Source organism: Gallus gallus, chromosome 5 (genome assembly GCF_016699485.2).
Source record: "Gallus gallus isolate bGalGal1 chromosome 5, bGalGal1.mat.broiler.GRCg7b, whole genome shotgun sequence".
Lineage (NCBI taxonomy): Eukaryota > Metazoa > Chordata > Aves > Galliformes > Phasianidae > Gallus > Gallus gallus.
The window spans coordinates 12,692,427-12,706,489 of NC_052536.1; the positions used below are offsets into that span (position 1 = coordinate 12,692,427).

The 14,063-nt window shown below is 37.8% G+C and overlaps 1 protein-coding gene across 1 annotated transcript in view; it reads left to right on the plus strand.

Annotated features, from left to right (window-relative positions):
• The window catches only part of CARS (cysteinyl-tRNA synthetase), a 35,705-nt gene that overhangs the window by 16,163 nt on the left and 5,479 nt on the right, over positions 1 to 14,063 (plus strand). The window contains exons 10-17 of the mRNA NM_001012583.3: positions 966 to 1,078; positions 1,596 to 1,724; positions 2,021 to 2,150; positions 2,462 to 2,565; positions 2,981 to 3,078; positions 4,400 to 4,589; positions 5,109 to 5,177; positions 8,009 to 8,090. Of these exons, the coding sequence (NP_001012601.1) occupies positions 966 to 1,078; positions 1,596 to 1,724; positions 2,021 to 2,150; positions 2,462 to 2,565; positions 2,981 to 3,078; positions 4,400 to 4,589; positions 5,109 to 5,177; positions 8,009 to 8,090 (915 nt within the window). The remainder of the gene's footprint in view (positions 1 to 965; positions 1,079 to 1,595; positions 1,725 to 2,020; positions 2,151 to 2,461; positions 2,566 to 2,980; positions 3,079 to 4,399; positions 4,590 to 5,108; positions 5,178 to 8,008; positions 8,091 to 14,063) is intronic.

The following is a 14,063-nucleotide window of genomic DNA, read 5'->3' on the forward strand; positions in this document are numbered from 1 at the left end:
GGGACTAAAGCAGAGTGATTAATGTAAATGAGACCACACATGAGCTTTGATTGCTTGCAGCTTAGCTGTTTTGACTTATTTGAGATGATTACCCCAACAGATAAAGGTATTTTAGCTAGCAGAGTGAGCAGAAACTGTGAACTTTAGAAGCTACAACTAATGTAAATAGAGGGAAGTAAAATACTCTGTGCTCAAAGTGCATAGTGACAAGGATGCTGAAAGACTGAGATTGCAAGTATCTCAACCTGTGCATCAGAATTGACAAATCTGAGTTCAGCTTTAGTCTCTCTCAGGTTCTCATGTGGCAAGTGGTATTGTTAACAAGAGACAGTTTTTGACAATACTGCAGAAATGGTAAATTCCCTGTGTTTTAAAGATGTGATAGCAAGACCACCAATCAAATGATCGTAAAGAAATGACAGCAACTGATACACACAGCATCTGTGGTAACAACAAAACTATAAACTTGTAGATATTGACGAATTACCAGCCATTCTGCGTGGCAACTGAGGCAGGGGATGCAAATGATACCTAGGACTGTGTTGTGTGCATATTAAGGAAAGTTAGTTAGTCTTGATTTTGGTACTTCTGACCTTGGAATGAATTGGTTTTCCAGTCTTATTTATCTATGAATATAAGATTTCTTCATTTCTGTATTTTGTTTTCTACAACTGGAATGTTGGAATTGTGCTTGTAGAGATAATACAGATGAATGTCATGTCAAAACTTAGAAAGCAGAGCAGCTGATACTTGTTGTCAGCTTTCCTATCAACTAAATATTAATAAAGAAGCCCAAATTGTTAACAGAGTTAATTATGAGGAATTTCAAGTGCTGAGTATTTTTTCTTTCTTTCTTTCTCTATTCTTTTTTTCCTCTCAGCCTCACTCAATATCAGTGAGGCCAAAAATCAGTAATAATTGTGTTTAAATAAAATGTATTTACTTTTCTTTTTTTCTTTTGAAAGGTGACCTGAGTATCTCAGCTGATCGCCTATGTGAGAAGCATTCTCCAAATGATTTTGCTTTGTGGAAATCCTCCAAGCCAGGAGAGCCCTCATGGGACTCTCCATGGGGAAAGGTAAGCACATTACAACCAGAGCTTAGAGCCTCTACACCTTATTAAGCAGCATGTTTTATATTTAACAAATACTGTGCCTCACTTCATATTAATGACGTCTAGATTACGAAGATCTTATATTCAGTTGTAAGTTCTGTTGCTATGGTTGTTTGGTTACTTAGAATGCATATCTATCTGCCTGTTCAACACTTATTAAACAGAATTCAGCACGCAGGCTTATGATGACTGTTATCGGTCAGTCATTTATAATCTTTATCTCCAAAAATTTTTCGATTATTATTTTACTTAGTGATGAAAAACAAGGAGGATAATCAAGGCATCACAGATGTGTATGCCATGTTTGATATTTAAGTCCAGCAGTATATGTTTATAAAGCTGAGCCTTAGCTGTTTTATTTTTTTTCTTTGATAGCACTGTATCTCATTTTCTCAGATGTGCAACTGCTTAGGGGCAGACCAGTGAGATGGGTGGGAGAGGAGGACAATTAACTGTAGTCAGGTAACATTTATCTTCACAGGGACGGCCAGGTTGGCACATTGAATGTTCTGCAATGGCTGGATCCATTCTAGGAGAGTCGATGGACATTCATGGAGGAGGGTTTGATCTCCGATTTCCTCACCATGACAATGAGCTGGCACAATCTGAGGTGAGTGAGCTGTTTGTCACTGGCCTTTGGTTTCTGCAGTGATAAAGCTGTGTGCTTTACTGTGACTGCAACCCACGCAAATCTCTCTCTTTTTTTCTGCTTTGTAGTTTTGTTTTGTTTTTTACATTTTTATATTTTAATTTTTATTATTTTTTGATTTGCATATATTTTGTATAACCATCTTGGTATTTTCCTCACTATTTTATTCCTAAATTATCATTGTTCAGGGCATGTGAGTATACAGTGTTAAGTCATTTGTGGTTCGTTTTGTCTTGTTTGTTTGTTTTTCCCTGCAGGCATATTTTGAAAATGATAACTGGGTGCGATATTTTCTGCATACTGGTCACTTAACAATAGCTGGCTGTAAGATGTCCAAATCTTTGAAGAATTTTATCACTATAAAAGATGCACTGCAGAAACATACAGGTGAAATTTACTTTAGAATTTGAATGCTTTTGATATAGTTTGAGTAATGTGTGGTAATTGAGGCTTATAATGGAGTTTCCAAAATTGGCTAAGTCTAGTTGTCTTTTTTTCTTCAATAACTTCAGAATAGCTACTCTGGTTCTCACTGGTATTATCTGTATGGATAATAGTGTTCTCCCTTTTTTTGGTATATGTATTAAGAGTAAGAGTATTAATAATTGTTATGTTCTTAGCCGTGACAACATTGGAGACCATAAAAGTACTTTAGCTTATTATTTTCTTTTTCTTGTTTATTTTAAAACTTATAATAGCACGACAACTGCGATTGGCTTTCCTCATGCACTCTTGGAAGGACACGCTGGATTATTCAAGTAATACCATGGAGTCGGCTATTCAGTATGAGAAGTTTATGAATGTATGTAAGCCTTCCATTCCTCCTCAACTTGTTTATACTTTGTGCTGCCATAGCATGTTTCAAGCAATGGTACCCAAGGTTGTGTAGGCCTTATCCCCAGAAGGAATTTGCTTTCTGTGTTCATCAGGTGGATCTTACAGTATTTCTTTTGAACATTCAACTGTTTCTCTTGGACACAGAACTGAATTATGGTCTGACTGTGATTTACAGAGTTACTTGAAAATTGTGGGTTTCCCTCTTATGACAGATGCTCAGTAAATCCAGGCCAAATAGTGTTGAAACTATAGTTTCAAAATAGTTCAAAATAGTGTTGAAACTATAAGCTTTATAAGGCTAAGTAAGAAGTAATGTTTTTTTCTTAGTAAATATTGGTTCTGTGTCATTTAAATGGAATTTCAAATATGTTCTTCTACAGGAGTTCTTTTTAAATGTGAAGGATATTCTTCGAGCTCCCACTGATGTGACAGGCCAGTTTCAGAAATGGGAAAATCAGGAAGCGGAGCTGAACAAAAAGTGAGTTGAGCATTCTTACTTCTTCCATGAATAACCTTATGTAGCTGCATATTTAATTTCTTTTTTTCATTGAATGACTTACGTATGCATCAGCTTTATGAAGAATAGATGAAATTGTTAACTTCAGTTTCATTTGTGTTAAGTACACTGGCATTGTTCGTTGTCCTGTTTGTGTAGGGAAACGGAACTACCTTGTTACATAGTTGTCATTTCCTTTAATATGTGAAAAGCTGTCTTTTATTTGAGACGTTACTGATAATTTTGGATACGGTATTTACAGCTATAGAAATAACATTTTCCATGTTTCAGAGTGCAGTGACTAAACTGTGACAAACAGAACTTAATTGTCTTGACTAGCAGCACACAAGAACCAGGGTGCCAATATTTGAAAATGTGCTATTGAATGGAAAGAGGGAGTGATATGAATATTGCAGTCTTTCACTTATATAACAAACTAGCCTTACTGCTTATAATACTAACAAGTTCTCATGTGACTTCTTTTATGTATGAAATCTATATAAAAGCTTCTCGCATTGCAGTACTAAAATTTTTCATAGTTCACTTCACTATAGTGACGAGAGATGTTAAGTCTAAGTATAGATGCTTCTGTTTAGCAATGTCCTCTGAAGATTCCATCTTTAACTTGGGGTTGGTAGTGATCATCAAGGGAAGGAGGGGAAATGTTAAGTAATTGTGGGGTCAAAAGGAAGGGACAAAGAAGTAGGATGACAATATATACTGTATGGATATATTTTTTTGTCTCATTTATCCCCCACTTCTTGTTTTTTCTCAGAAAAAATATTGTATGAAACAGTAGTATCCCTTGCATGATGAAACAGTAGTTTATATACCATATTACTTATTATGCCTATTAATAACCATTACAAATGTCTGCATTAATTTATTTCCTGTAGTTGCTTCGTAACAGCTTTGTAACACCTGTCTTTGTGGAGTGTTAGCTTTTAAATTGGTGTTTCGCATCAGAACAATGCTGAACAGAATCCTAAGCTGTTATGTAGGAATAGGAAATTGATACCAAGTGCTAAATAGGCAATTTGTACTTCTTTTAATAACTGATATTAAAAGATCAGTTGTTAAAAATGCACTTGATGTAATCTATTTGGTTGGTTGTTGCCAATTAGATTATTCTACCTGCTCTGTCTGCAGTAGCAAAACAGCTGCACTGTGATGATGCCTTCCTCTCACTCATGCTTCAAACATGAATTCTGGCCACATTATGTCCTCTTTAACAGAACTTCTTCAGAGTAGGTTGCGGGTACTTTTGACATAAATAGTAAAAAAAAAGTGTTTTTCTTCTTAGTTTTTATGACAAGAAGGCAGCGATTCATGAAGCACTGTGTGACAACGTTGACACTCGCTCTGTCTTAGAAGAAATGCGTTCGTTAGTCAGTCAGTCAAACTCCTATATTGCTGCAAAGAAATCTGCCAGACAAATGCCAAACAGACTGCTTTTAGAAAACATCAGTTGCTATCTCACTCAAATGCTAAAGGTATGGTATAGCAAGAGGTAAAGTTGCTACTGCGCTGTGCAATTTTAACTGCTGTATTTTTCGAATATGTAGGAATTGGTACAGTTTTCACTTACCTTGCAGGAAACTAGAGATCTGCCACACTGTTCTCAATCAAAACAACCCTAAACTGCAGTAGTGCATGCTGCAGCAGGAAAAATTTGGAATCCTTTATGTTAAATTATAATTTTGCTAATGTTTTGTTCAATGGTACAGAGCTCTTAATATGTATATGGAAAGTTAGACGGTAGAAGAAAAAATGAAGTCAGAATGTCAAGTCTGGCAGCATTAAACCTAAATCTGAAAGCCAGTGCTTAGTATGTCGAATCAGTTAAAAAGCAAACCAAGATATACTGTTAATAGAGCAGTAAAATGTGGGTTAAATGAACTAAGTGGCTTCAAAACACTCATATATGTGACTTTGCTTAGTCTTCACGTATCTGTGACCCGATGCATACAATCTCTTCTTCTTTTCCCTTTTTTTATGTTTCCCTCGACCAGATTTTTGGTGCCATAGAAAGTGATGACGCAATTGGTTTTCCTGTTGGAGGAAATAATCAAAACATAAACGTAAGTGAAGGAACAAAGTACACTACACAAAATTACAGTGTTCTTTTGAAAGTCTAAGTTAGTTAAAGTGATTACATTACTGATTTGTAGCTGAGTTACGTATTTCAAGCAGAAAAATATAATTAATTGGCATAGAAAGTAGGATTTTTCATTTATGAGACTTGCTTTTTTAATAGGTTTGTTTGACTTAATGACAGACAAATTGTACAGCAACCAGAGGAAGAATTATCTTCTGAATGATGAATCTGTTTAAGAAACCACATTAGCTGCAGACAGCACATGATATAGCATAAAGACTCATTACAAGGATTTGTGTATTAAGTAGTTTCAAAAATACAATTATACTGATTAAAGTTCCTTGTGGTACACCAAAAACCAGCCTGGAGGCAGCTGGAGTTTCATCCTCATTTCAATCTCTCTTTCTGGTCTCATTTGTAGCCACAGTATTTATCTGGCTTTTGAAGGCTGTTTTTTCTTAGTCACCCAGCAGTACCACTATGATGCAGAATTTTCCTAGAAATACGTGGGAGATGCTGATGAAAGTGCTGACAGGCCCTGTAATAACAGTAATGTTTTACAGGACAGGCAGGAGAAATAACTCTACCTGAAAAGCTATCAGCTTTGTTTTCTCTCCTTATGATAAAGTTTTGACATGAAAAATAGCACAGGTTTGGCTCAGCATCTGATACAGAGTAGCTCGACTCATGCCATCTTAGATTCAGAGTTGTGACGATGTGTTCTTCTGTTCCTCCTTAGAAGGACTGATTAAAACATTTGTGATATGACAAATACAAAACTAAACAAAAACATAAACAGAAAAAAGATTTAATTCACCAAGGGAAGAGAAAAGCTTGCTTGTTGGTTGATAATTATCATAATTATCATCTGGTAATTGCCTGTACGAATAGTTACGTTGCTGTGTTGTGGAAATCTCCAGTCATTATACGAGATGGATAATAAGGAAGACAGTCAACATCAGTAGTGAATTTTAATTTAGTTAAAAATTACTTTGAATTTTAAAAGAAAAGCAGCATCTGAACACCAACCTTTGAGGGAAAATAAAAATTAAGCCTGTATGTGACACTCCATTTAGGCAGTGTTTATAAAAAGACAAGCTTTAGGGAAAGGATTGGTGATAGCTTGGAATGAGAAGCTGTGCCTTTTACTCTTCAGAAGTAATGTTGTCAGTGTTAGTAGTAGAGTCAAAAGAATCTGGTATTTGTCTCCTCAGACATTTCAGGTTTTAAGAATTATAATATAAAGAAGTGTAATATAAAAAATGTTTTGGCTCTTCTATTAAATGTTATGCCTTCGTTCAGTCTGCCATGCAGATACTTACTTTTCGTAGTAAAAATTACCAGGTGAACATTCAAAGTTGGAAAGCTTCTCATTAGAACAGAAGGCTGTGGATCAGACCTGTTGTTTCTTTGTCCAAATTAAAGATGAAGGAATCAATAGATCTGAAAATCATTATCTCCAAAAAAGGCACAATCTTCTTCAAAAGCTCTGAGTAAACAACTAGAGTAATTACCAGGGTTTAGTAAGTTGTTTGAAAGGGGGAGAGATCTGAAGTCAGAAAACCTCAGGTTACATAGTCTCATTTTCCAAATGACTTAAGCTCTGCTTTCAGGGTAGTTATTCTGGAAATAACGATCCTTAATCCTTAGATTTCTTATATATATAATAAAGTAATGATAGTGCATGCTTTTCTGATGCCAACTCATTTGCATGTCGGGGTAATTTTAGTGTAGAGAGGGTATCAGAGATGTGGCTATAGCTGTTTCCAGAGTCTCTTCTTTCCACCTGACTTCTCAGGCTCTGGTTTTAAATATGACCATGTAACATCCACATTTATAAAATGTTTTATAAAAAGTTTTAAATGAGTCCCTCAACTCCTATAAAATATGGGTGCTTTTATAGTATAACAGTCTCTGTGGACTGCTAATTGCACAGAAATTTCTCATGGAAATTTAACAGTGGGAGAAACTCTCGGAAACTATAGAAGAATGAAAATTCTGCTTTTACTTTATTTTCTATATCCATCACCATTCAAAGTAATTCAACTTTTATAATAAGCAATCCCCTAGATGCCCACCTTCTTCTCTTGGGATTCCAGAAATGCAATGGCAGACAGCGCTGATATGCAGTTGGTTTTGTAATGGTCCATTGTGTTCACAAACTGCTTGCTGTTGCTATTTATCCCCACTGACCACAGAATTCTCAGGATAACCTCTTGAGCTTTCATGAACAGCATTTATTTACACTTGAAATAATTCAACAGTAATCTACCCCACACTTTTTGTGGGGGAGGGAGGAGTACAGGCAATGCACAGTATTGGAAGCAAATAGAGTTAGGATATGCTAACGTTTGAGGAACAGATCTGTGTTCCAAATACAAATTAATCTTAGCATCATCTTCACCTGGTATTATTTGTGACAAGCAGTTCGACCTAAAAGTACAGAACATGAATGGACATACATCTGGATGTATCTCTACAGCATGTTTTTGGCAGCTGTTTTTATCTCTGTAGTACATTGTAGTTAGCTGGACTATTAACAAAACTCTGTGGAACTGTTGTATCAGTAACTGCAGGGAGAAGAAAAAGGAACGGGGGGAGGAAATTGATTTTATTGTCACAAAAGAAAAATTGTCAGCTAATGCAAATTATTGTCCCTCCTTTGATATCTGTGGAGCATTGACACTTTTTTAATAGGTATAGAGCTACATTGAAGGTCAATTTCCATCCAAAAGCATGTAAATATGAGCTAGTTAAGAACTCATTTAAAATTAAAATTATTATTGGTTAATTGTAGAAATAATTATCCTACAGATTGAATCTACAGTGATGCCATACCTACAAGTTCTTTCTGAGTTCAGAGAAGGAGTGCGACAAATTGCCAGAGAGAAAAAAGGTGAGAATTTACTTTTTTTCTGCATTATTGCATATCCGACTCAAAGGATGCAAGAATCAAAATGGGCAGGGCAAGGAGGATCCAACTGCTACAGTTGCTTTGCTTAGAGAATAAAAGTAAAACATCTTTAAATCAGAGTTGCTTTGAATATTTACATTTCTGTTACCTATCTCTTTAACTTGGGAATCCCTTACAGGCCACTAGGTTTGCTTTGCTTTCATTTTTAAAGAATCTAAAAGGTTAGGAATGAAGAGGAGTAGCTGTTGTTTCTCTACATAAGAGTGCTCCCTGCTTTCGAGGTTTGAAAGTGGCCGTCACCTGCCCCAGGGAGGCTGTATTCTCTAAAAGTGCAGATTGCTGCACGGTAATACAGTTTGTGTTTAAATAGCTTGAGGTGTTCCTTATTTGCTAACACAGTTGGTAATTCAGTGCTCTCTTAAGCAAATTCTTCTAGAAGTTTCCTAAAAATTGTTTTGGGCTTCCCTCTCAAGTTTTTGTAAGTTTGTGTGTATATCCTCAGTCTAAAACGTGACTTTTCACCTTTTACTTTTTAATATAAACATGTGTTTTGTATTTTTTTTTCTTTGCTCCCTGATAGTTGAGCTAGGTTGGCTCTCCCTCAGTAGCAGTAAGGTCTAAATATCATGGGGCTGCTTGTAGATAATTTTTAGAAAGTACTTACTGCAAGGCTGCTTACTGGCACTTAAGTTTCTTACTTGGAAGATACTGATCTTTTTGCCTGAAATAAATTGGTGAGTAAGAACAGAGCTGGATCTAATTGCTATCTGGTTGGGATGCAGAGCAATGGGTACGACTTTGCAGTTTGATCAGAGGAGCTCCTTTCATTAAACTCTTTGATTATATAGACGTTGGTTGGCCTGCACTGAAATACTACTGGTTTGTTTCCCTGTGCCAATTAAATTCTTCCTTATATGAATTGTTAATTACTGTAAAAGTTGTTCTGACTAATGGCTGGGGATATCACCTCAACATGTTTGTAAGTGAAAGGAATTTCCCCTGCACAGATACATGCTGGCAGAATATTGTTAAATATGAATTAACATGTTCAGTGTTGCCCTAAGTACTGTTAGAGGATCTTTCATCTGTAAAACCTGCAGAGTAAAACAAATGTCCTTGTCTGCATATATACAACTTCTAAGAGTAAATCTATGTCTGTGAAACATTTCACGGTGTACACATTTGTAAAACTATGTCTATCAGTAAAAATCATACTGAGTATACTTTACCGTCACCCAGAATGGCTGGCATTCAAACATAATAATAAAATACATTCTCTATTTTATGAGCGTATTGGTATTTAAAATGGGGACCTACAGTGATGATTTGCACTTGAATTTTGGCTTAATTTATGAATATATTTAGTCATGTTACTAGTCAGAAGAAGAAAAATAGTATGCTAAAGGAAGAGAAATGCAGAAAACTTTTGCAAAAGACATCAATAATTGGTTGTTCAGTTTACCACTGGCTATCTTGTGCTCCCTGAGATTTTACTTGACCAACTGCACAGACCCCTATGTACTTATCTCTGCAGTAGATCTGTGCTCTAGTGCAGCCCCTGATGCTAGGGAAGATTTCCTATTACTAATGAATCGTTATTCTGCTGTTCGGGCAGGAACAAATCTCTGTAGCCGTTGGTTACTTACCCCGTAACATCTGCTTAAGTGGTCTTAAAGATATCTGTGACTAAACTCTGTCTGCTCCTTCATTTCCTACCATGGATGTTTGTGCCATCTCATTCTGAGGTGCTTCTAGGACACAGTGCAAAACCCTCTGCCCTCTCCCTAATGTATCACAACGCACCGGAACTGCAGCCAGATTTGTTCATTGTAACTGTGCCTCTCTATTGCTTTTGTTGCTGCTTTTAACATCTAGAATTCTGAATATGCTTTTTCAAACACCTTTTTCTCACCACCATGGTGTTCCCATTCACAACAGCTCATCATCTGTTATCCATCCAAAAGTCATAGGCTTAAAATTGATGAAACCCATGAAAACAGGTCTGGGAAACAGTCACATGCTCAAGGAGTGCTGAGCTGTGTGGGTGTGTTTGTAGGCACTGGTGGTAAGGCTCTATCCCACTGCTTTCCTGCTCACTGTCCTTAGTGCATACAGCAGCATGTGAGTTGATGCAGCCCTTGAACGCCCCCCAACCCGGTCCTTAGCTGTCTTTGCCCTGGAGGTACTGCGTGCAAAGAATAGGCACACCTCTTCCTTAAGAAGCATGGCGCTGACTCTCCTGGATATAAAAGGATTGGTAGAAGTTCTATTGTTCCATTAGCAATGCTAATGTTCATGGCAGACTAAACAGCTCCTGTAAAATGCAATATTTTTCCCATCGCAGTCATTCTACTGATTCCCCAGCAAGGAATGCTGCCCTGCAATGGGGGTAGTAGGGCGGCTGTTCCATTTTGTGATATTGGAATAGGTGGTGCTCAGTCCACTGTTCAGCTCTCTGAGGCTCTGAGAACTATGGAAGAGATGAAGGTGAAAGGCAGGAGATGCTACTGGAATATGCAGTGTGAAAATCCAGGGACTGGCTGGTAGCTTTTACTGCAGGAATGAACCCTTGTTATTTCTGTAACCAGCTCAGTACTGCTTAAAGGGAGAACACTTAACTATAACCTATCTGCTTACATTTGTAACTTGCTTCTGGAATGCAAGAGGGCATATCAAAAAACAGAACTGAATGGAGTTAGTAACAGCAACTTAAGTTCCTTGCAACTATGTTCCTGTTCTCAGCTGATACAATTTCTTACCTGAGTAAATATTACACCTAAGATCTATTTTCCTCTGAAGAGGTCTACTTCTTAGTAGCATCTACTTCAGCTAGACCTTCAGTTCTTAACAATTATTAAAGGCCCTTTAATAACTTAAAAAGAAAAAAAAAGAGAAGAGTTAGTCACAGTGTCCTGATCTCCATCCAGAAACCTGAATCAAAGCTCTCTGTTCTGCTGCAACTGGTTTGCTTAAAAAAAAAACAACCACCAGGTCAAAACATGTGATAAGCGGAAACGCAACAGGAAATAGCTATCTGCAGAACCACAGGATGTTTGGATTACAGTCGCTTTGATGACTACATGTGTAGTTATCAAAACAATAAAATAATGGTCCTTCAGAGTCGCTGTTAGATGTAGCTGAGGTTACATTAATTTGTGGTTTTCTAGAAGAGGTTTCCTAGCCCTTCTTACTGGAAATCCTGCAGTAACCATTAGCATGTTCCTGTGTCCTCTGTGTCTTTACACCCATCCATTATACCCTGGAAGAACTGTTGTATCATTCCTGAGTTGGCTTGGATTTTCTTTCTCCTCCCCTTCTTGCCTGTCTTCATCACATTACTTATAAATTAATTCCTTTCTCAGTGTCTTTGGCCACTGTATTACTGATAAGTGTTGCTGTGACATGAGACAATCTTTTGGAGGTAGAGATTTTTGTTTATCCAGATCAGCAGGGTTATTTCTACAAAGTGCTTAAGCAAGTAAGCAGGCAAGTAGCTGGGATGCAGCAAGCCTTGTGTAGTCCTTTGTACTGTCATTAGCTCAACTTCTGCAGTTTTGCATGCACCTTATCTGCAAGCCAACTCTTAATGTGGTCAGTCCTACCTGCAAAGTTGCCCTTCACAGTAGTAACTGAACTGTGTGGGAATAGATTTCAGAGGTACTTACTGTTCATTTGATTGGGTGGCTAGATTTTTTTATGGCAGAGTTAAAGTGAATAAAGAATTGAGTTATCTTTATTTTAATCATTTAAAGTTCATCACATTCATTTCCATGTGAAGTTAGCATGTTCATCCTTAGTGAGAACAGGCTTTTACAACAAAGGATAGCTGCCTTCCTTTTATTTCTCAGCTTTATACTTGTTTCCTTCATCTTTTGCATCACATGGATGAGATTTATGGCAAACTTTGCAGGGTGTATTTGTTGCATACATGGGGGATCCTGCTGTCTAATTTGTGGTTTGAGAGGCTTTTATGTAATAAACATATTAAACAGCAGGATAAGATAAACAGCTTCATTTGCTTGATATTTATGTTGGCCTTCTGTTGCAGAAACAACATTTAATTTCCTGCATTTTGTTTTTCTAATTCATATGTGTATATTATTGTTTCACTTCTGCGTGCGGTACATTTATCATAAGTCAACTTCTTATCATAGACCTTATCGAAGAATCACAGAACGGCTTGAGTTGGAAGGTACCTTAAATGGCATCCCTTCCTTCTGTTGTATCAACTGCACCACTCAGCTTAGTGTTATCAACAAACTTGCTCAGGGTAATCACTCACACTGTCTAGGTCATTGATCAAGATGTTGAAGGGCACCTGTTGCAAGACAGAACTGTGGGGAACAACGCTTGTGATCAGCCTCTGCCTGGACATAGTGCTGCTGACCACAACCCTCTGTCTGAGACCATCCAACCAATTATTTATCCATTGAATAGTCTGCTCTTCATATCTCTCCAATTTAGAAATAAGGATTTGGTGTGGGACCATGTGAAAGGCCTTTCAGAAGTCCAGGTAAATGACATCAGTTGCCCTTCCTTTGTCCACTGATGCTGTCACTCTGTGGTAGAAGGCCACCAGATAGGTTGGGCACAATCTGCCCGTGGTGAAGCTATGCTGGCTGTCTTGGATAACATCCTTATCCTGCATGTGCCTTCATATAGCTTTCAGGAGGAGCTGCTCCATGTTCTCCCCAGGCACAGAAGTGAGGCTCACTGGCCTGTGGTTCCCTGGGACTTCCTTTCTCGCTTTCTTAAAAATGTGAGTGATGTTTCCCTTTTCCCAGTCGTTGGGAACTTCTGACAGCCACGACTTTTCAAGTATGTTGGAGAGTGAATTGGCAACCGCATCAGCCAGTTCCTTCAGGACCCTGGGATGCACATCATTGGACCCCATAGACTTGTACACATTCAGCCTCACAAGGCAGTCTTGGACATGCTCTGCTCTCCCAGTGCAAGGGACTCCTCTACCCCGACTCTGACCTAAAAGTTTGGGTACATGAGGGACGTGGGAAGCCCAATTGCCTGTAAAGACCGAGGCAAAGAACTTGTTAAGTACCTCAGCCTTCCACATATCTATTGAAGCCAGTTCTTCCTTCTCATTTATCAGGCAGTCTACGCTCTCCTTGGCCTTTCTCTTCTGACCAAAGTACCTGCAGAACCCCTTGGTATTTTTCACATCCCTCATTAAGTTCAGTTCCATCTGCATCTTGGCTTCCCTGATCCCATCTTTGCATGTCTCGATGACATCTCTCTATTCTTCCCAGGCCACACATCCCTGCTTCCACTGACTGTATAAATTCCTCCCCCTCCCCTTTTTTTTCTTCTCTTTTCCCTCAGTGTGATCAGCAGGTCCTTGCTCAACCAGGCTGTTTTCCTGCCTCCTCTGCTTGAATTCTTGTGCTAGGGAATAGAGAGCTTTGTGAAAGGTGTTCTTAAAGAGCTGCCAGCTCTACTCCACTCCTTTATCTCTGAAGACAGCTTTCGTGTCTTGTGAAGTGAGGAAATGCATTATGTTGTCAAGTTTGAATAAGGAAAATAATGAGAAAACTAGTTTGATAAGGAAATACGGTTATGATGAATGTTGTGATAGTAAGGTTCTGTCTTCTAACACAAAGCAAAAGGGGCATATGGTGAAATGTGGAACATGAAAACGATGTTTCTTAACCCAAAAATTGACATAAAAAATAAGAAATCAGAACTCAATAGAATTAATGAGTATGCTATACAGGTTTTGTGGGTATTAAAAATAACTGGAGTTGTAACACAGTTAAGTATTTTGCATGGATTATTAAACGTATACTGCAAAGAATGTGCAGCATCGGGTCACAGGACTAATGAACTGCAGGCCCACTCCAGTTCAGAACTTTCCATATTTCTCGTTATATGAATCTATTGTATTCCAACAGTGTAACTTTTTTCATCCTAAAAGTGGTGAGACAGAGAATTAACAGCACA